We start from the raw sequence: 22645 nt of genomic DNA, 5'->3' as shown, positions 1-22645 counted from the left end.
GGAATTAATGTTAATTGCTCTTCAAGAAAAGTCTGGAGTTCATACACAGTCTGGAAAACTGTATTTCCTGTAAGGAAACACAGAATAATATCTACTGTAGCCTGAATCCACCTGAACCCTGAACTGAAAGGAACAGATAGGCCTCTGTATCCAATTCACCCTCTAAAATGCCATGTCCCCAAAGAAAATTTTCTAGCTCATCTTTCCTACCTTTTCACTCTCTGCAAACTCCTGCAATATAATTTGTCTCTCCACACACAGTTCCAAGAAGTCTTCTGAATGGAAACTTTCATGTAGAGCTGGGAAGAATGTTAGCTGGTTACAATCCAATCCCTTCTGATCCATCTCCCTCTCTGCTCCATTTAACATCAGCTCTCCTATATGAGTATAAAAGAGATTGTGGTTTTAGTGGCAGCCGGATGACACCAAAAGCATTTGCAATTTAGTCTTTCACTCAATCTATTCTACCTTGGGAAATAGCATTATTATCTCCAAAAAAACAGGCAAGAGAATTAAAATCTGTGACTGCTGAAGAGGGATGCTTATTTCAGGGAACCAAAGACAGATACATGCAATCAGTCATAATTCAGACAAAATCCCTATATTCACAGAAGATTAGGAAATTAGGAAAAATTTTAAATGGTGGTGTTTTAGGGACGTGGACTGAGCGGGATCTTAAGAAAACCCAGAGAGAGACAACCCACTTATATCTTGCCCAAGCTGTGTCCCTGGTTTTGCAAGCTCATGCAATGCATGCAGATAGAAAAGGCACAATCAGCCTTCCTATTAAGGGTTCATGCAGAGACCACATAGTGCTTCCATCTTGTTTGAAGTCTAAAACAATGAGCTCCGCTCATTTATTTGCTAGGCCCTATCACAGTAAAAAGTATACAATACTGCATATTTCCAATAGCACTTTTCCCAAGTTTAAGCATTTTTCCAAGTTTAAGCAAGGAGCTTTCCAGGTCCCCAAAAGTGCTCAAAGCTTACACTTCAGAATAGCTTTTTTGCTTTAGACCTTTCAGGTAGCAACAAGAGAGCAGAAAATTCTGAAGATAGTTGATATATCACCTATGAAATTTGCATCAGTTTTGTCACAGATGTTACAGTGACATTTTTGCCCAGAGCACCAACAGTAAGGGGTTTTTTTCTGGATTAAATTGTGTGACCTAGAAATTAATACCCTAATTCCAATTATCTTTGACTATTTATGTCTACTGTCTTGATGATGCAATGTAGCCCTAAAAGGTTACCTGGATTCACTTCAGTAGGGGAAGTTGTTTCATTTCTGTTTCCTAGGAGAACCTGAAAAGAGACTAGGTGTGACTAGAGTGGAATATGCAGATAGGTAAACATAACTCAGAACCTTTTTTGCAGAGAAAAACACAGATTTAGAACTATGTTGCAAATAAATGCCAAGGAAATTCAAAGAAACTCATTGGAAAGGAACCTAAAGGAACAAACGTAAACAATTGAGGAAAGGAACCTAAAGGAACAAAGTAAATCATTATTATCCTTCCAAAGATGATTGTACACGAGGCCAGTTATAGGATAAAAATCATACTACTCAGTACAGAAAAAACTGCCAGAATCCAAGCAGCACAAAAAATGTCTTAGGTATGGGAACCTTATATTAAAGTGCTTCAGCCTTTCACTGATGGGATTTGCCATTTGGACATTAAAGAAACAGACAGTAGTAAATACCCCACATTCACAGTTCAGTCTTAGCTTAAACCACTCTTGTTTCCCCTTTTGGCCATTCAGCACTTTTAGCAGCACTAGTAACAGGACAGTGCAGTCCTCTAACTGGACTCTGCTGCATACATTGGGAAGCACTATATCATTGAGATACTACTAGCAGAAAAATATGGACAGCTTATATTGTCACCTGTCTGAGGAGATTTTATACAAGAAAAGAGAAAAAAAGCATTCTGTTGCTGTTAAATACATTGCAGCCTTTCTTAACCTCAAAATCAGATCCCTTCAGTGGGTTCTCTATACATGGAGCAGCATATTCAGGAGACAGGTGATGAGAACCAGAGGAAAGAGATGCACACATTTGTCAAAGGTTGGACTCTGCTGTTGAAGGTCTTTTCCAGCCTTCATGTTTCTCTAATTCTATAAAGTCACCAGCAGATATTGTGCACCTCCTGCAAAATCTTTCTACCTCACTCTTCCTTTGCATCGTTGCCACTTGGATGTTCATGTGCTGAATCCTCCTCCTCATTCGTGAGGGCCCCTCGTAACAATCAAGAATCCATTGTGGCTCTGATGATGGTGGAGCATCTCTCCATGGGCCCCCTCTGTAGAAAAGTTGTTCCTCGAGTATCATCCAGTCCTTGGCTGCTTTGCTGTAAGCACACTGCTGCATCTGTGGGGCAGAAACACTTTGTGGTGGCTTTTGGACACTTCCCTCCTCTCAGCCACCAGTGGCACCATCCCAGTGATTCAGAAGGATCTACCCAGCCCACCAGACGGAACCTCTGCAGAGGGAGTGCTGCAGGCCTAACAAACACAAACACAAGTCCAACTAACCACTGGAAGTGTGCTGCAGGAGGTGTTACTAGTGATAAAATAGTGATAGTCTGACTAGACAATACAGTGACAAATAAAAGCATGTCACAAACTTGAAAATGGCTACTTTCATAAAATTTCCAACTCAAAAGCAGTGAGCCAGGAGATTCACATCACAGAGGTTTTTATTCACTCCATTTTTTCCTGGCAAACATGTGTGACAAATGGCAGCAACAGGGTTCACTAAAAACAGTCTGAATGATTCAGTTGTAAGTGTATTATGCTCCCTCTGAGCAAGGCATAAATTTAATTCTTTCTACTTTGGTGTTGTATGCAAGCAGCTAGGGAGCACTGACATATCAATTTAAAGGAGAGAAGAGGTGAGAATTCAAAAAGGCAAAAAGTTTGTTGGTCCCTGATGGCCAAACCTGAAACAGAAACATACCTGTGATGTTTTACTGTCTATGAGCTTGAGATCTATTTAAAAAGTTTTACTGGCTACAAAAGAAAAAAAAATAAAAGAAGTGTCAAAGTTCTCACTTTCATTTCTGCCATTGGAAGAGTTGAATAATTCATTTAAGCAAAGGGAAAATAAAGGTCCTGAAAAAAAGTGGGGAGTCTAATTGCTGGGTGATGCTGTATCACATTTCAGCAATAATGTCAGGAAAGGAGTGTGGACTCATCAACTCTCAGCAATTCTTCAGGCACAATATTAATTTCACTTCTAAAATGCTCCGTTTCTCAGGGCAGTCCAAGAGTAACCTTTCAATAACAGAAAGCTGTTGCCCAGTATTGCTGTCCTTTACCTGCACATGGTCCTTGTACAGAGAAGCATAGAGCTCCTGCCCAACTCTTCGGTACCGTTCCATACATGACACAAATCCCTGGAAGAAACATCAGAACACATTATGCCAAGGTGCTGCAGGTGTAAATCCTGGCAGGGGCAGAAGCAGGCATTAATTGCTCTGTCTTTTACTACAGCAGTTAAGGAATATGGTCTCTGTCTGCAAGTCTGATGGCTCTGCAGGCAGTGTAGAGATGAGTCAACCACCTGAGAGCAAGTTGCACACTTACACCAGGAATATAAACATAGACATCATCTTAACATGGGTCATTAGTGGAACTACTCAGAACTTTCTCAGAAGGAGAAAGAAAACACCAAATACAATGTAAGGTTCCTCTTTTTGCAGCTGAATTAGTACTGCAAATAGCATAAATTATAATCATCTGTTATAGAGACTCCAACTGAGGTAAGGATCTATAGTGAGATTACAGGAGAGGTGAGTGCCCCCAGTGCCATATGAAGGCTGTCACATCCAGCTGAACTTCCCTGACAAATGTGAGATTGCTGTGAGTCACAGCATGAGGCTAAACTTGCTGTAAAGTCCCAGCCTCATACTACTCAAAGCCATGGGTCAGGTAGGTAACTTTTAAAGGCAGGGACTCTGTGCCATGCTGGCAGTGGTCCCTCACTGCAAACTTCTGGCTGCTGCTTGCACTGGGCTCTAATTAAGTTAACATACAGGGTCTGGGTGTTGTGCTGATTACTGCTGGCTGCCAGCCAGGTCTGTAACCCTGCTGTGAAGTCACATTTATTGGTGTTTCCCTGCAGGAAGCTCCTGTTTTACATGATGAAAGTCATTACATTTTTGTTTGTTTAAAGCATCATTGAACCTGTAATCACAGTTGTGGCCTCACAAAACTATTCCATACTTCATATAAAACTCCCATAAAGGCTGACCTAGAAAGCAACAGCATTCTGTGCTCTTAAACCAGCCCTGGTATGGGAAAGGAGCTGAGATCCTGGCTCTGTGTGGACTTGGGGCAAAACCATTCAGAGTAGAAAAATCAATTCCTCCATTTTAGATGTTCAGAGGCTGTTCAAGCCAAGTCAGTGCTCTACTGGCAGCTATTTCAAAGTTGCTCATAGTCTGTGTTTCACCCACGCTCATCAGTGAGACCCCTAAGGTCAAAGTCCACATTGCAGATTCTCACTGACCCAGCTCCTAGCCCTTGGAACATATGAAGGGTCCTAAGAAGGAAAACTCCTGCTACCCACATCTGGTCAACTGAAGACTAACCACTTTGGCTTCCAAATGAGCTACAGCTAGCCAGCTTCAACCAGATGAACATGTCCCTGCTGATCTCACAGGAAAACCATCTGGTTGTAAAGTGAAATGAACAGTTAACAGAATTGGAGATGACTGTAATTGAAGAAAAAAAAAGTCAGACAAGCCAGACCAACACACAAAAACAAAACCTGAAAGAGATAACCAATAAACATGGAGAATATAGACCAGACTATTATTTACCAAGTGTTCAGTCAAAGCATTTATATTGTAATGCCTAATGAATAACTAGTGCAAACAAGTTTCCAACAAATAAACAGATTCCTACAATTAAAAATTGTAGGTGCTTATCTTTTAAAAGAGCAACTCTTTGTGGAGTAGATTAAATACAGCAGTGCCACAGTAAAATCTATCTTAAATAAGAACATGCCAGCTTTGATAATTGCTAATGTAGTGTAACATAAGGTTTGCCTTTCATATGCAGAAAAGCAGGTGTAAATGTAAGAACCATAATGTGCATTTTTGGGAAGGACATCAATAAGACATACAAAGGGCCTTATTGATCAATCCTTTCCTAAAACTCTAGGAAACCATAGTAGGAAATACTAGGAAACCATGCTTCAAGTCTTTTTTAATACAGATTTCTCTACTTTGCAGCCTTAGGCAATCACATTGTAAGTAGAATCAGATCATTTTGCTGCCACATATTCCCCAGGCAATATTTAGAGCTTGAAAAGGAGATAGAATTTACAAGTTATTTTCCTATTAAAAAACCAAAACAAATCACAGACTCAAAAACTCTTTCTTGTCTTGCTGCATGGAGTCCTCAAATAGGAGACAAAATGATTAACAATGAGGAAACCCAGGGTGTGAATTTTCTATAATTTCTTTCAAGTAAAGCAATTGAGACACTGTTTGTAATGAGAAACAGTGGAAAAGAAAAAAAGATTGAGGTGTGACTTAAAAGTTAACAAAACTCTACTGAGCTTTGGAATGCTTTATGTCCCTTTTTTTTTCTTCAATATATATAGATCACTTAACACTCCTGCACCTCATAAATATTCAGGCATGCTGTAATACACTTGAATTTCATGATACAGACAGCACACATACCACAGTTCTTTCCTAAAGAAACATTATGTCACTGGGGCTCTGCACTTGGACGCTTTCTTTGTGTGTGTTGTGTTACAGAATACACATACACGCAAAAGTATGTGCCAAAACTCCTAATAAATGAAAATAAATATCAAGACAAACTAATTTTGGACTTGTAAGAGACACAAGGAAAGCCCAAATGCTCAAATCCCTTGCTGTGCCAAGTGAATTATCCTGTGGATGATAGTGACAATACCCACATACTTGTTTTGAAGCATGTGTTTTAAGTCATCTGTTGGTAAGGGCTAAACCTAGTGATATTAGTCTACTAGTTCTTCTGAGCAAAATATTGTAAGTACACAAACATACATAGTAAGAGCATTAATGTAGCATCACAGCTATAACCCTTGTGCAGTACTTTAGACCAGTACATCTCAGAGATATTTATGAGAGAAGGAAAAGTCTTTAGTTTACAGATGGGAAGCAAAGAGGTGAGTTTCTGGAACATCACAGAATCATAGAATGGTTTGGGTTGGACAGGACCTTAAAGATCACGCAGTTCCAACCCCTCTGCCATGGCCATTTCATTTCAGAAGAGGAAAAATTGTTCCATTGCTCCCCAGGTAACAATCATCAAGCTAAGGCAGATGATGTTTTCCTTAGCAGAATAAAGAGCAGCTTATCCTAGTCCTTCACATACACTCTCCACACTGAGGGTTGTTTGCAAGCTCTTTTGAATCACAAAATTGTTATTGCTGTGTGGATTTTATTGTTGCTTTGCCAAAATTCATTTAGCTTTTCAACAGCCTGAGTTCCAGCAGTGAAGTGTTGCATGGAGGCTTCGTGCCTCAGCCCGCTAGGAGGCTAATGCAGTGTGCCAACTGCTCCTAAGGATCATGGATGGATTCCTGGCATTGCCAGTTGGTTGGGGAATAGCAGACCTAATGAGAAAATCCTCCATATTTCAGTGCATCATAAATGTACCCACACACAGGGGTGGGTTTCAAAGGCGAAACCTAAAGTGTGGTGTGTACATGTGATGAGACTTCCACATTGCATTTATCAGCTAAGGACAGGCAGTACAGAAGCCAGTCTACTTCTGTAGCAACCATAAGTCTGTATGTGTATGTGCATACACACAGCCCTTCACCAGATGACACTCCTGAAGAGATTATTTCCTGGGAGAACAGATAACTTGTCTCCTAATAGCAAAAAAAGCACAATGAGAATCAAGGCACGGTTGTTCTTTAATCCTGTCTCTGAGAATGGCTTCTGTGACTTTGGGATAGTTCATTCAACCTCCTGAGGACTCAGTTTCCATCCTGTTACAGCAGGAGCATTAGGTTTTACCTCAGAAGGGAAAGGTGAAGGTCAGACTTTGGCATTATGGGGAATAGCAGGGGAGTCTCTCGCCTTCACTTGTTCTTACTCACGGTTTTCCTATTTATATTTAAAATGTGGAAGTCCTACAGGTGTATGTAACTTAGAGCTTTATTACACACTATTTTCTAAGTGCATTTGTCCAACAGCCTCCTGTGCTGGCATTTTCTGATTACATTTTAATCATGGCTTTTATTTAGGAAAATTTGCCCTTCTAGTCCTTTAGCTGATGAAAAAATTCTGTAAACATCAGTCTATGTTTAGGGGTCAGAGTACAGAAAAAAAGAAACATCTGTCTCCTGACCCGTAAAAATTACAGTTTTCCTAAAATGACTTAAATTAAAAGGTGAAAAGACTATTTCTGGGGTTTTTTTAGTGCATGTAGTTCAAGCTGCTCTTCAGCAGAAAGTATAAATAGAACATGGATAGACACAAGCAAACTTTAATTTGGCTAACAAAGATGAAAGCAACAAAAAATGAATGGCCACAGACTTCAACAGTTAGCGACCTATACCCTGACCTAGAAGAAACATTTAAGTCAATCTTGCAGAGATTTCTAAGACCTCCCTCAATTTTCTGTTCCTTATTTTTCATTTTAAATTGACACTTCAGTCTTTTGAATTCAAACCATTTCTCTCTGAAATGATTATAAATAAAATCTGGAATCAAAAAAAGTAGAAGAAAATAGACATATTTGAATGAAGAAATAGGAAAAATTATTTCTCTGTGTATTCAGCAAAGAAAAGAATAACCTGTTTCAGTGGTTAGCACATGTTTCTATGGTTTTCTGCAACCAAATAAAACTCCTCTTTCATCCACATTAACACCATTCAACTCATTTGGCATCAACTCTGTTAAGTGAAAGTAAAACTCTGCAACCAGCAGCTCTTGAAAGGTAAGACTTTGGTGCCAACAGCTTTAAACATTAAATTCCACTTGCTGAAATCCAATATCCAAACTTAAGCCTGACCAGACACAATCTCTAGCTTGAAAGGCAAATGGATATTTTAAAACAATATGCAGGAGAAATAGCAGGCAACATTTTCATACAGTGTGTAATTCAATGAAGGGACTTCACTCCTAGAGAAGACCTCTGAGTTTAAAAACACAGGAAAACTCCCTCTGAAGAGCTACCCACAAAATATTCGTAAGTGATATATCTTGTGTTTCAGGTTTTAAGATGAAACTGCTATCAACAAAGAAACAATTGTGCTAGGATAGGTTTCCTACTGAGCACTGGGCTATCACACCCCATCTCCTGTAGCAGCCTCTGATGCATTTTTAGTGGACAGACAGAGGGGCCTGTGAATCTGAGTCAGCCTGAAGACTTGTATTCATCATACAACACTGATATTCCAATTCTCAGCTAAATATTTGCCTTCAATGAATGGACAAATGGTCCCCACATATTTCAGGAAATTCAGTGATTTGTATCACATAAGATGAAATAGCTCTATATTTTATGTTTTCATGTAATTCTTATCTAACATTAACCTGTTGAATGATTTCTTTATGATCTTGTGAACAATCTGAAAATGATAAATGAGCAGTGTGTCAGATATGCATGCAGGAGGACATGAAAATTTCTGTGTTCAAAGTTAAAGAAACTTTTTTCAGCTTGCTACAGCATGCTGTAATTTAGCTTTGAGCCAGTTATTAAACAAGACAATAATATTATAATGGAAATTGTTTAATATACATCATTAATAGTAAAGTGCCTGCTTTCATTGAAGTAAAAAAAATGCGTGCTATGAGCAGTTTTGAAATGAATATTTGATTCCAAAGTTCCCTTGTGCATTTAATGACATGCTAATTTACATTTTAATTACTTCCTAAGAAATCAAAGCATTTGTTGACAGAAGAACATAATGTCAACTTCACGGTGCACTGTTGGTGGATAGTTAATGAACTTAATTAGATAATTAGTGATGTTAATTATCCTTCTATTATGAAGATAAACATGTTACACAAATGATGCTCTTTTCAAAGAAATATCATTAAATGTTTGCTTGTTTTAACTCAGTTAACTTGAAAAGCTGATAAAAGACCAACTGAGTGATTGGTAAGAAAAATATTTCAGTAACATTTTTGGCTTTGCAATTAGAAGTTAGAAAGCCTCTTAACCTCTTCATTCTGAAGAATGGGATTAAAAAGGGGATTAAAAAGACCTCATCTATTTCAAGTTATATGGGTCTTTGTCACAGAGGAATGCAATTAATCAACAAAAACAGTAGAGGACAGGCACAATCAGATCTCCTGTAAAAGTGAGAAGGCTCTGCATTTCTTGTAAAGAGTAACAGCTATGTCTAGAGTTCTGAGGCAGCGTGTCTTACAGGAGTTAGAAGTGTGGTGCTTGTAACCTTGCCAGGCACTCATCCTAAAGAACCTCAGGTCAGGGCATGGAGAAGCTCTGACTGATTTACAGTTGAAACACAATTGCTACAGTGGTCCTTTGCTGCTTTTGTAGCTTTTTATGATATCAAAAACAGTCACAGTCATTGTTACCTAAAAGATTTTGACAGCAAAACTTGGTGGTAGGGGGAAAGGAGTAGAAAGAGCGAGAGATCAAAAGGCTCACTTTGAAACAGGAAAGTCAGTGATTTGAAACCTTTGGCACTGTATTCAGTCTCACAGACCTTACTGCCAGCAAATGTTCCCAAGTCTGTCACCTGTAAGCATCAAAAAAAATCCAACTTTGTGCAATGCTCCTCATGCTCCTGCATGACTACTGAGACTTCCAAGAAGATATAATCACCACAGCAGATCACTGCCATTCTAGTACCAAAAATGTAATTAAACTCTCTTTTCTACACGATCACGCCTCCCAGACAAAGCCACAAGCAAAGCATGAGATAGCACAGTAAACTCAGAAATATGCAGAAAACACAGCTGCATTTGATGGCTAATTCTCACACTTGCCACCAAACAGCAGGAAATTGGCTTTGCTGATGATGACATGAGCAAAAGCACAACGGAAATGTGGGGTCTGAGCTATTGCTGGAGTGAATAGCTTGATTTTGCTGTTTTTTCCAGTTTGAGGATTGGGTCTCAAAAGCACTCTTCCTATCTTGTAAATAATCACAGAGTAAAACTTAAGAGGACTGTTTTGCTGCTTGTTTTTTGTTTGTTTTAATCTGCAGCAAATACTACTACTGCTTCAGCATCTTTGTTTATTTTTCAGTTGATAAAGGAATCAAGTTAATAACCCAGTAAACAACCAATTTCTTCTTTCTAGTGGATGCATCTCTGAAATCCTGAGTGAATTTCTGCACTTCTCTCAGTATCTTTACTCAGTTAGGAGCAAATATCTTTATTTTACTATGGGATTGAAATGCTTTGTTCCTCACTATGTAGTTCATACTTGTATTTTTCGTGCAATCTCCATGTTTCAACCAAACATGGAGATTTCCTGTTGCTTTAGGACATAAGTCCATAACTGGCAGAAGTGAAGATAGAGGCCAGTAGTGAAAACAGAAGTCACTTGACACAGAAAATGATACAAAATTACATTACACCACTTTTTAAAGTGATTACCAAAGTTGTTAAAAATACAAATACCATTTACTTTTAATGTAACTTTTCTAATGTAAGTAAGTGTATGAAGGAAGAGGGCTGTTGAGAGGTAACTCAACATTTTCTTCCTCTTAGATTTCACCTCTCTAAAAAACACGTCAAACTCTGAAAGGCAGGCTGGAGGGAGAAAGGGGGAGAGGGAGAAAGGAGAAGAACATTTGGAGCTGTAGCTTCATATCTCATCAAGAAGAACAATTTATCAGAGCTATGGAGCTGTCAGTACTTGACATGATAAGGAATAACACCAAGTGAGTAATGTTTCTTCCAAACCCAGCTCCTTTAATTACAAGCAGCTTCCTTGCAGAAGAGAGACAGAAGATGTAGAAACACCAATTTCATGCACTTGTGCCTGAATAATGTCTCCGTGCTGCCTTTTCCAGATGGCAACCTTTTCACTGGAGGAACTAATGATGTGGGCATATTTAGGGAAAAACCAATAACAGAGTCTTTAACCTTCAACAGCAAAAAGCATGTTGTACAAAATGTTCCTTGGGATACATTTACAAATATCAATTACATTGCTCACTGAGGTGTAATCAGCTGTAATAATCAAAATTAATTTTAAAAAATAATTAAACAGACCCCAGGGCAAATAGTCAACACTCTTGCAGTATGACATCACAGTATGCATATGTACCTGGGAAGAGATTGCTCACTCTGTAAGCAGCAGTGTGATTTTAAGGACTGAGAAGGAATCTGCAGCACTATGCAAAAAGCCTTGCAGCTCAGTAAGGCACTGTCAGATATGTTAGCTGGGGGTCACAGTCTGCCTGGTCACCTGCAAGTGAACCAGGCATCACCAGACATAGCTGCAACCTCCTATAGCTTGAGCTAGAGGGTTAAGGCTCCCTAAAGTAAGGCTAAGAACAGACTCTGTCTCCTCAGGAGGAAAAAAAAAGACCTTATATGTTGAGCATCACAGTAACACAAGCTTGGTTTCAAGCTCTGAATATTCTGTCAATGCACTTCTACCCTACCCTATAGCTAGTTACTCTACCCCTAGCACACTCAAAAAGTAACATCTATCTAGTGCTTTTTATATCCATTTTTGACAATGCTAAGCAAAAACACGGAAATGGCCCTCTCTTTCAGCAAAGGAGGAGCTTACATGTGGAAAAGAGCTCACATCTTCATTGCTGACAGGAGGAATTATGCATACCCTCCAAACCCATCCCTGGATTATATACCAAGACTTGTTTTCCTATCTCTAGGGGTTAAATTCAAATTTGGACCTTTAATACTTCATATTGAGTAGAAAATATAAGGATAGTGCTATGATAACACCTGAACCTTCCTGCTAATTCAGAGACCGAAGGACAAGGTTCACACAGGTGAAGCAAGCCAACAGCAGCAGCAAAGCTGGCATCTCCTCACCTTGCTCCACCCCAGGCAGAGGCCTGTTTGCACAAACACATCTGGGCTGCTTAGGTTTTTCAAGTGCTATAATTGGGCCCTATGCAGAAAATATGCATTATTAGACTATATGAACAGGCTGCCAAGAGAAGTTCTTCAGGTGACCGTTTCTTTGTGATTATTTCTAGCAGCCTAGAAAAGGAACCTCAGCTGCCATAGCTGTCTAGTTTGCAATGGAACATGTCAACCAACAGACACACTCAGAAGCCTCCCAAATCCAGATCCAGAGCTATATACAAGGCAGACCCAGAAAAGACAAAGAGCAAAATTTACCTCTGATTTGCATGGCGTTTCCTTTGTGTTTCGGCCAGGTATGAACCTAATAGCTGAAGAGAGGCTTTCACTCCAGGAATTGTGCTTGCTCTGGGACAGGCTTGGCCCTGCTTTATTCTGGAGAAGCTTCTTTTCAGATACTGCAAGGGAAAACAGACAAAAATCTTTTAAGATGAAGTTGACCCTGTCAGAAAATAGAGGGGTTCTATCTCCATTGCACAAGACAAAACAATGTGGCAGTGTGTCGCTCCAGATGAGTAATGTTCTATTTTTATGATAAGTGAATTAACACATACTTCTCAAGCTTTTATTTAAAAGTCTCACAGAGGTCTGCCATAGATCAGTTTCATTACACAGACATGAACTTTGAATCACTGCAGCACTACACACATTGCAATGCCCTTCTTTCAACCATATATCCTCCCTTTAAAATCTTCTTATGGGTTATAATCATCTAAGGTGATTTCTCTTCCTGGCAGTACAACATGAGCCCTGTGATCCCACCAGGTGATTACAGAACGGCTGGGTTATGACACAGTAAGAAATCACAGCCCTAAATGAGAGAGACTGAGAATCTGCTTTCTCAGCAGGTGAGGAAAGGCAAAACCAAGGAGCAGCAGCTTTCCACCAGGCACCCCATTTACCACAACGTTTTTGCTTACTACAATGAGTGTTCCATAAAAGAACAGAGACCTAGCAAGTGCTGCCAAGCTTTTGTCATAATTTCTTCCCATAAAGGAGTGATCTCTGTTATCTTCATGTCCCTTTCTTTGTCATTTCCTTTTACAGAAAGGTCCATCTTGTAAATGTCCTCCAGAGCCTGCCGCCTCTGAGAAATGAGCTGCTTCCAGATGATTTCTACTGTCCTCAGAATCTCCTGGCGGACTAGGAAACAAAAGTAACACCAAAAACGTTCTTCACTTATGTTTTCAAGTCAATCAATGGGTAAAGCAAAAACATCTAATTTGGAAAAGCACTGGTTCAGCGGTGGAGTCAGTGGAGTTGTTCCTTTTTGTCCACTGCCTCCATAGGTTCTAAGCTACATTAGTTAATCTAATACAGAAAACAGCAGGATATTTGTTTTACGATATTTCAACTCCTTGAAAGAAACAAGTAGGAGTGACGCATGGTTTTAACTGGTTTCTGCTTTGGAAAACCATTTAATCAGAATTTTGATGACATTATTGTGCATAGAATGTTAAAGCACATAAAGAATATTCCTTTATGTTGCCAAACATCACTGGAGATGGAGGGGCAAAGGTAACCAAGTTGTGAAACAATTTGACACAGCAGGAGGATATTGTACAAGGAAATGCTGAGTTGTTTTTCTTCATTTCCCTGCAAACCAGACTGACTTGATTGCATCTTAACCAAGACAATATATATTTAAAAATAAAAATTAAAAAACCAAAACACTGCACTGCTACAGGGTTCAGTTGACCACACTGAATCCAACACATTTTTTCTGTGTTTCTCTGAAATGCTCCAATACTTTTTTCTGCATACAATAGACAAAGTCTGTATGGGCCTCGAAAGAAACAGAGCAACAAATAGTGTATGTACCTCACCCCTTATACTGGCTATAACATGGAGGAGACATCACCAAACTGATACCCACTACTCCTGAGGATGCTGCATTGACTTTTGAATAAAAAGGCTTGATGCAAACAAAAGTAATTTTTAGCACAACTATCCTTTCTCTGTGCTGTGTCTGCAGTGTCTGTACACCAAAGAGGAAATAAGTGGCACTTGCACAAGCTGCTCTGAAAACTACTTAAGACAGTATTCTCCTTCTCTCTAAGCCACAGGCGACATGTGCCATAAATTACCATCATCTGGAGTAGGCAGGCTGCCCTTTTCCTCTTCACTAGGTGCAAGGAAAATTTGGTGATAAGAAGCCAGCTTTGGTTTTGCATCCACCCCAAAGCCTTCTGAACAGCTGTGACAAAGGGGAAAAAAAAGAAAAAAAGGAAGGCAGGTAAGGAAACGAGACTGAAAACAAACTGAGAACAGTGAAAGAACTACAGGGGTTTCTGCACATCCAGTCCTACTTGATTCATTTAGTAGATGAGTATTTTCAGGTTTGGAGCTTATACCAGTCATGGAATACCACGGAATTTTCAGCAAGTGGGAACTTAACAACTGCCAGTTTGGCTTTCAAAGGCAAGGAGCAGTCATCAAGACCCTGTAATCACTCTCTTGTATGTGTCTTATCCCTGCACTTTACTGCACTTGTATCTACAATTCACCCCAATTAGATAGAGCACAGGGCTGTCCTGATGTAGCCAGTCTGCATCAGCCATCTTGCACCTCCTCTGGGCATCTGGCACTTTGTGTCTTTACTCTGAATTCCTTTGCTAGAGGTATCTGCCACTATGTGGGAAGCAGTGTCTTCCTGTACCCTGCACTTGAACTGCTTAGTGAGTTTTTTGTGTCGCTGAAGATTCACTCAGTTTCTAAAGTGCTCAGTACAGAAAAGCTATGAATTCAGCTCCATGGATACTATTAGCATGCAGATGTGATTATTGAGAACATCACCATGGCCAAGAAGACTTCTGCTTTGGGACTGGGGGCTATGCCACAATCTACCAGTCAGGAGGTAAAAGACACTAGGAACTTCAGTACAGCAGTAATACTTATAAAAAAAAAGAAAAAAAAAGAAAAAAAAAAAAGAAACAGGCTTGCTTGGCTTGCTTAAGGTATCCAGATATCCAGACAATCTGGACTTTCTCACAGAACTGCTGTTAATAATAGCATATATAAGCATATATAACCACTAGTAACACAAAGTTCTTTCAATTCTGAACAGGGCTTACTATCTGGGAGTATCAAACCCTTGGGTATGCAAAATTGCCATTTTTGTTTCCGATTTTATTTAAAATACCACATATCTGATTCCCTGGATTTGCTATGTTTAGCTTTTGGATAACATAAACCATTCAGTACTTTAGTTTTTTAAAATTCATTTGTGCTCTTACTCCATAAAAGCAATCCTCACCCCATCTCAACAGGTTTGGCCTGGAAATTATTATCTGACTGTAATAAGAACATCCAGAAAAGATCTCAAGAAGTGCAGCTCATTTCTGGTGTGATATTGTATTAATGAATTCCATTCTGACCATCAAAGCAGTACAGAAGGTTATGGTTGAAGCAAGAAACATTAAAGTGAAAAATGCACTTCGCTAATATTTACTTTTTTTCGCAAAACTGAGCTTCCAAGGTAACTCCCCAGCTTACATTAGCAATAGTACATCTGTTATATAAACATCTGTAAGAACAGCAAACAGTGGGTATGGATGTTCTAGCCCTACCCAATGGCAGAGGGCAAAACTCCCAATGTCAGAACAACTAAAATATTGCAGCTCAGAACCAAGAAACAATAACACAAGGATCATAAGATCCATTCACACTTCTAGATATGCTTTAAATGTACCCACACACAAATGACTACTGGATCAGACAAAACCTCTCACTAAATTACCCCATGCAGATGTCTCAGAGAATGGCCACCTACATGACTTGGGAGTGATCCTAGCCCACATCCCAGAAAGATTTCCAGATGCTCATTTTCCTGATGGGCTTGTGAGCCAGCTCCACTGAAATCAGTTCAAGCTTGTTAACTGCAGTTGCTACTCTGAAGTGAGTAGCTGCTGGAAATGCTGGATCCAGCTCAATCTCAGTTTCTAGTGATTTCCCAGACTGGAAATTGCCTAAGTTATGTGATATCTCCCCCTCTGCACCCACTTCCAGAGGTACAGCACAAATATAAAGAAACATAATAAGATGAACACTTGTACCTGCCCGAGTTCAGTTGGCAAAGGCAGTACATCAGGCAGATGACAAAATTGCTATTTGAGTTGTAAGTTGCAAAGATAATGTCCCACTGCTCTTGCAGAACAATGAGAGTATTCAGGACATTAAACTGTTCAGGCAGTGATTGCTGAGGCCTGGATAAGCAGTATAGGATGGCTCTGTTTAAGCAGCTGTACAGGGCACTGAGGAAAACTTCCTTTTGAGAAACAGAGCTTTCTAAGACCTGTAAAAACACAAAACAGCAGTTTACTTGGCTTGCTCAAAGAACTTTCTCCCCAAGGATCCACTCCTCCCATTTCATTCAAACTGTTGGAAACTTATTTCAGCAAAATTGACCTGAACTACCTGTGACATAATTTTTTTTCTGTATTTCTGCTGAAGTCCCCATAACTGTGGAAGAGATTAATTTATCCCAGTTCAGCAATGTGTACATAGCCAGCAGACAGTGTCAAAAAAGAGTTAACTATCCTTTCTGTACGCTGTACCATCTCTCTCTAATTATAATTTACAGCTGTTATGTCCTCATACAAAAAACCAGGAATAAAAACAATCACCAAATGGATTACAGCCATCTTCTTCAGAATTGCAGTCTCATGACCTCAGTGTAAAAACCCATCACGTTACAGCATGTTGATAAAAGCTGGGGAGAAGAAAAGTGACTCACACACATAATCTGTTTGGCAATGAAGATCAGGATTTGCTTGGGATCAGCCACAAACATTCTGCTGTTCAGTTTCTTAACCAGCTTCTGAACAAAATAAGCAATATTCATCATGGATAGGGGTGCAGCTGATTCTGAAGTACCATGAGGATCAGTGTGTGCTGGAGAGGATATAAGAGGGTTGATTATTGGAGAAAAGAGGAAATTAAAAAGAAGTGGAATGTGAGATTACAAGAGCTGAGAGGGAACAGTCTCATACCATAATATCTCAGAGCTGGGACATGTCTAAGAAGACTAAGTGTAGCAGAAACACCTTACTCAGACTGGAAATGATAGTTTCATCTTAAGGATGGAACCAATCTCACTAAAATGCTGTAATGAAGAACTGGTTTAACTAACAACTCAGAAAGGAGAGCAGTAACAACTAAGTTAATGGGGCTGTTTCCAGAAGCATTCAAGGATGAACCTAGGTTTCTTTCTACATACTCCCTTTCTAATATTCAGAATCTCTTCTCAAAAAGAAAAAAGGAAGATGCTCTCCAGAAAAATTATAAAATTACAATAACTGATGCAAACTGGCTTGCAGTAAGATGGACAGTGGAGCCTGCTGAGCTGGACTGTCATTCTAGCTGTTGTTTCCAGACCTTTCTAACAATGACACCCACATGCTAAATATCAATTAGCATGATATTCAAACAAGAGTTAATCTGATTCTTACCACTCACCTCTTGGTCTCGTTTTCCCCTCGCCTTGGCTGGTAACCTGAAAGACATCCATAGCAGACAGCAGAACTTTTGTCTGAAAAAGTCTCCTCTGCTCACTGGTGGCATCTTCTGGAGAAGCCTATACAGTGATGGCACACAAATTAGTACAGCAGGAAAACAGGAAATCTGACTCAACTTCACTTTCAGCAGGAGTGCATATGTGGATGGCTACTGGACAACAGATGTGATGGCAGAACTTCATTCCCAAATGGAAAACAAGGAACTCTTACATAGGACCACACCATCTAGCTGACAGCCAGTACCCTCTGCACACTGAACAGAAACAAGGTTTTGTGAAGGGGCAGAATTTGGCTCATAGGTGGTTCCCAAGAGGTCTTGTGCTCAGGGACACTGAGCTCCATTAGCAGGCCCAGGATTCAGACGACCAGAAATCCAAACTCTATTTTAACTGTACCAAACCTCAGGATAGTCTATATAAACCCTTACGGAGTTGGGGCTCCACAAGAGGATTTATGTCATTGCAATTGCAGCCAAGCTTATGTTCATTACTATTTGTATTACCAAGCTAAGTCTGCATCAGAATTCACATCTGGGATACCTGAACTATTGACAATTTGGAGCTGAATCCTAAATTTTTAATTTTCTCCTTTCTTCAGACTATTCTGTTTCTCTAGAGTAGTTGAAATCTATAATCAGGCTCAGCTGCTACAGCTTGTATTAATCTGCACTTACAGTGGAGCCAGGGTTGTTTTGTTTGAGAACTGAGATATTGTTATCTCAAAAATTTGTATACTGAATGTGCCATGTGATATTTTCTGTTCTCAACAAATTCAAGGGGTGCCCTAATGACAAGCAGGCAGTTACTAAGGAAAATTATTTTTTTCCCACGCTTTTCTTCAATATTAAACATTGACTGAAAAATGTCTTCTCTGTCTTCCAGGGAGAGTATTTTCTTAGTTCACATTAATGCAGAGGAATTAGAGAAGTCCTTTCCTTTAGTCACTGTTAGCACTTTTGTTACTAGGTCACTAGAAGGATATGTCCTGTCCTTCCACCCCCAGTGCGAGGTAGAACAGCAAAGCCTGCTGATGAGATAAACCTCAAGAAGCAGCTCAAGGGGATGTCCTTGTTTGCTTGCTGGGATGTTGAGAAGACTGTCCATCAGGAGGACTCGTACAAAATCCCACACTTGTTTCTTGGCAGGGTGTGGTAGGAGTGGGAGAGAGGAGGGATCAGCACAGCCTTTCCCTTCAGCAATGGCTGGACCATCAGGGGTCAGAAGGCCTTCAGACCCACCCTGTGAAAACAGATAGCAATACATTTGCACTCAGTCTACTGTACATTGATTTTTTTTCTCCTAGTGACCCATCTCTGGTCAGAAGGGATTATGCTGGCTCCTGTACACATACCTTGGGTGATCCTGAATGGAAAGTAATCATAGCCAAAGTTTTCAAGAAGTCAGGACAGTGCCACACAGGGTCCTGCGTATAACTGTGATAGATCAAGCACAGAAACTCGATAATATTCCCTGGATAGGCAATTGCCCAGGAGGCTTCTGCATCTGCAATAGGCTGAACAGACAAATGTGCATCTGGTCAAGGCAGCATTCCTCATTCATAAAAGCTTATCTTTGTTCTTTAGATATTCCTAAGCAAGAAGTGACACAGCCACAAAAGTCAGACAAGGCACAAAGTAGTCAATCCCACCTTGCAGATTGAAGATACATCCAACCAGAAACGTGACATCATCAGGAATGAAAAAACTGAATGTCTGTGGTTTCTCTCAAACATGACCCCATCACATCCTGTGCTACATATCCAGGGCAGTAGCTGTTGTGTCCCTGGGCAGTGCCTGCTCAGAATCGCCCTCTGAGGGCAGAGCAGGACTAGGGATTACAGGCAAAGGCTGCTACCAGCATCTCTCACACCTGGGCTCCTTATTCAGCCACTCACACTGCACTGTCCTTGCAACGAAACACTTACCTTGTCCACAGTGAATCTAACCATTTCCAGCAGTAACACAGCTGCCTCTGCACACAACCCAGATTTGAGGACATTCTCTCTATGGTGGTGCTGCAAGATCCACTGCAACATAGACTCAAGATCTTTCTACACAGGAGGAAAGAGATTTCATTAAGAGACAGGAATTGTATATGATACATCAGAACAAAACCAACATGTGTCTACCTCCAGCAGCTCCTTCCTCTCCTATTAAATTTGTAACATTTAACACCTGCATGAACAAGGTTGTTGTGAACATAAACTTTCTTAAATAAAAGTTAATTAACTTAATTTGAAAAATATTAATAGTTTTTATTATTACAAAACCCAAGTAGGGTTAACATGCCTGAGAATCATCTCATGGGAAAAGGCATAAAATGTCAAAATAGTAATGCAATAGCAGCTTCAGGTACTTGTCTGCTTTTTTTTTATACCTTGACTGCTTCAGGTGGTTCAGACGGTGGAGCTGCCAGAAAGAGCTCTGCCACAACCAAGTAGATCTCAGGGATGTGAACATGATCAGTCAGACATCTTTGCAATACAGAAAATCCAAAAATCAAGAAGTAGCCATTGTCAGGCACCAGAGGATGACTTCTTAAATTATCTTTAAAGGAAAAGAAAATGAAAGTGTCTAAAAATGAATGGCATATCAGCAGAAGGATTCCTGACACAATTTTATCCTTGTCTCTGTCCTACAACACAGTAGTCTGCTAGGCTGCAGTATCAACAGTTTAAAAAACACCCCCAGACTAACAGATAACAATTTTTACCACTATCACTTTTGTTAAAGGGCTTTCTCCCTGAATTGTTCTTCTTCCTTTCTCCTCCCTTTCTCAGAACCCCAGGTTTAATTATCAAAAAGCAGGCTGAACAAATCTTTGAAAGACAAAAGGTTTCAGAGCACAAGTTGACATCTGAACACCTTACAGGTTTATCAAGTAGCCTCATTTTGTGCAACACAAAAAGGCCCATCTAATCAGAGTTGCTAATTACCTGCAAGGGAGAAGTACTACTTTCCACTTTTCAGCACAGAAATGCTGAAGAACCAGGACAAATTTGCCTTAGAAAGTAATTTAAACTCTTGGTCTACTGAGATCAGTGGGAATCCTCCTATCATGTGCACAATGATCTTCTACCACTGAGCTGGATCAAGGCAGTGTTCTGGGAATGTTAAACCAGCACATACCCATTAGAATGTTCAACCCTGCAGAGCTGTTTTCCAGCCAACGCCCAGCCACTATCCCCTCCTTGAATCTGTTCAGCAGCAAACGATTGTGGAGGAAGCACAGAAGCAGTTTGATTCCCAGGACAACTGTGCTGAAGTGCAGGTAGCTCTGTGTGAACAGCAGAAACCAGTCTGGCCCCAGTGCCAAAAACATCTTTTCTTTTTCCCTAGGAAAAACAGGTAAAGGAAAACACATGGGAGGAAACATGATGGAAGACAGAAAGGAGATATTATATAAAATTATCTTGAAGTGATCTAGAACCTCATGTTTCTCTAGAAAAAAAAAATCTCATTAAAGGTGTACCTTTAGAAAATCACCAAGATGTAACAACAGGCTCATTCACACAGCTGAAGTCATTCAATTCCTGCTACATATAACCTTGTATTACTGTCAGGCAAAACAGTTCATTAATGTGAAGCCCCTTCTGAGTGTGTTTATCAATAACCAAGGCAAACTACATCACAGACCAGATCTTTCAAGTGATGAAATTCAAAATTCTGGTTTAAATTTTCAAGTCCAAGAAGTGCTATCTAATGAAAATGCACAATTACAGCTCCCAGCACTATGAAGTCTGCCTTTCAGTTATGAAAGGTACAATTATAATAATGGCATTCTCATGGTTATGATAGAGCGGTGCAAGCAATCCTACGTTAGATTGACTTGATTTTCAGAGACAGATTTCAGAGACAGGGGTTTCTTCAACCCCTGCTATGCAGAAGAAATATTAATATCCAAGTTCCCACTTCACTGTGTTTTCTGAAAAAATGAAACTTTTTCCAAAATGGATATCAGTTGTATGATCAGACCACACAGCTGTGTGAATGCCAGATAAATCACTGACAAAAAAGTCTCTCTGAATCCAGCCTGCTCTTACTTAGTATTTGTTGCAGTTCAAATATTATCAGCGTGTTTAGTCCTGGTTAAGCACCAGAAAGATGAAAAATATGGGAGACAGAGACACTTCCTAAACGTTTCTCTTACTTACTCAGAGGACAGCTGAAGTTTGTCTGAGCATATTACATCTAACAGCATCCTCAGTAGCTGGTTTCGAAGACAGATTGTCTTTCCAGATGTTTGGTTTAAGGCTACAAATATCAAAAAGCAATAAAGAGTAAAGAAGAGACAAAAGATGTTCCATTGCTTTGATGAACAATTTTGTTTGCACCCAATTAGCCCCATAGAAACACTTCTATCTGTTTTTTGCAGAGTAAAAGGATGTGGACATCAAATTTTAGACATAAAGATTCCTGCTAATGTAAGAAACAACCAGTGCTTACACTGCCCAAGTCCTCTCTTTTAAAACTCATTAACACTGCATGATGAATAATATCTCAGGTTAAATAGAGAGAGAAATATAAACAGGCAATCTGACTTGTATTGCCCAGCTGAGATGTCTATATACAAACTGCAGTTACCACTGTCACCTTAATATGATCTGTTGTTTACAGGTGCAGTAACAATAAAGCCTCAACTGAAAGATCCCAGTGAAAGGGCCAAATGACTGGATGCTCCTCCATGTGAACCTGACAAACACACAGCTACTTTAAGACGTGCAGTGCTCCTCATTATTATTTGCTACAACTGTAAGCATTTACAGAAAATCCAGGATGCCCATTGAAATTTTATTCCTTGTACCAGCCCAGTAGGTAGGTTTGGGGACAACTTCAATTTAATGTCCTTCCTCTCTGTGTTTGTCTGAAATCCAGCACTGTGTTGGCTCTGCACAATGCAGTGAAAGTACTGCTGGTTTATTGGCAGAGAGAGAGCAAAGGATCACCTCAGTGCAGCCTGTCCCTTTCCATATGAAGAAATTTGAATTTTGCCTCTTCCTGCAGCAGAAGGCGGAAGCACTAATGTTGCAATTAGGGTTGATCAGGTGCTGGGGAAGGAGGGAAATTCTGTA

At 39.8% G+C, this 22645-nt stretch overlaps 1 protein-coding gene across 1 annotated transcript in view; it reads right to left on the bottom strand.

Annotated features, from left to right (window-relative positions):
• The window catches only part of WDFY4 (WDFY family member 4), a 112011-nt gene that overhangs the window by 45165 nt on the left and 44201 nt on the right, over nucleotides 1-22645 (bottom strand). The window contains exons 28-43 of the mRNA XM_030950981.1: nucleotides 21728-21827; nucleotides 20703-20908; nucleotides 19951-20120; nucleotides 19499-19624; nucleotides 18926-19087; nucleotides 18616-18813; nucleotides 17517-17634; nucleotides 16795-16952; nucleotides 16115-16353; nucleotides 14147-14256; nucleotides 13011-13202; nucleotides 12318-12457; nucleotides 3321-3398; nucleotides 2168-2371; nucleotides 1254-1305; nucleotides 211-377 (exon numbers count right to left, since the gene is read on the bottom strand). Coding sequence (XP_030806841.1) covers nucleotides 211-377; nucleotides 1254-1305; nucleotides 2168-2371; nucleotides 3321-3398; nucleotides 12318-12457; nucleotides 13011-13202; nucleotides 14147-14256; nucleotides 16115-16353; nucleotides 16795-16952; nucleotides 17517-17634; nucleotides 18616-18813; nucleotides 18926-19087; nucleotides 19499-19624; nucleotides 19951-20120; nucleotides 20703-20908; nucleotides 21728-21827 — 2420 coding nt within the window. The remainder of the gene's footprint in view (nucleotides 1-210; nucleotides 378-1253; nucleotides 1306-2167; nucleotides 2372-3320; nucleotides 3399-12317; nucleotides 12458-13010; nucleotides 13203-14146; nucleotides 14257-16114; nucleotides 16354-16794; nucleotides 16953-17516; nucleotides 17635-18615; nucleotides 18814-18925; nucleotides 19088-19498; nucleotides 19625-19950; nucleotides 20121-20702; nucleotides 20909-21727; nucleotides 21828-22645) is intronic.

The sequence above is a fragment of the Camarhynchus parvulus genome, chromosome 6, assembly GCF_901933205.1.
Source record: "Camarhynchus parvulus chromosome 6, STF_HiC, whole genome shotgun sequence".
Classification (NCBI taxonomy): Eukaryota; Metazoa; Chordata; class Aves; order Passeriformes; family Thraupidae; genus Camarhynchus; species Camarhynchus parvulus.
Note: the sequence above shows the minus strand (reverse complement) of the source record. Positions and strands in the feature narration are given on the sequence as shown.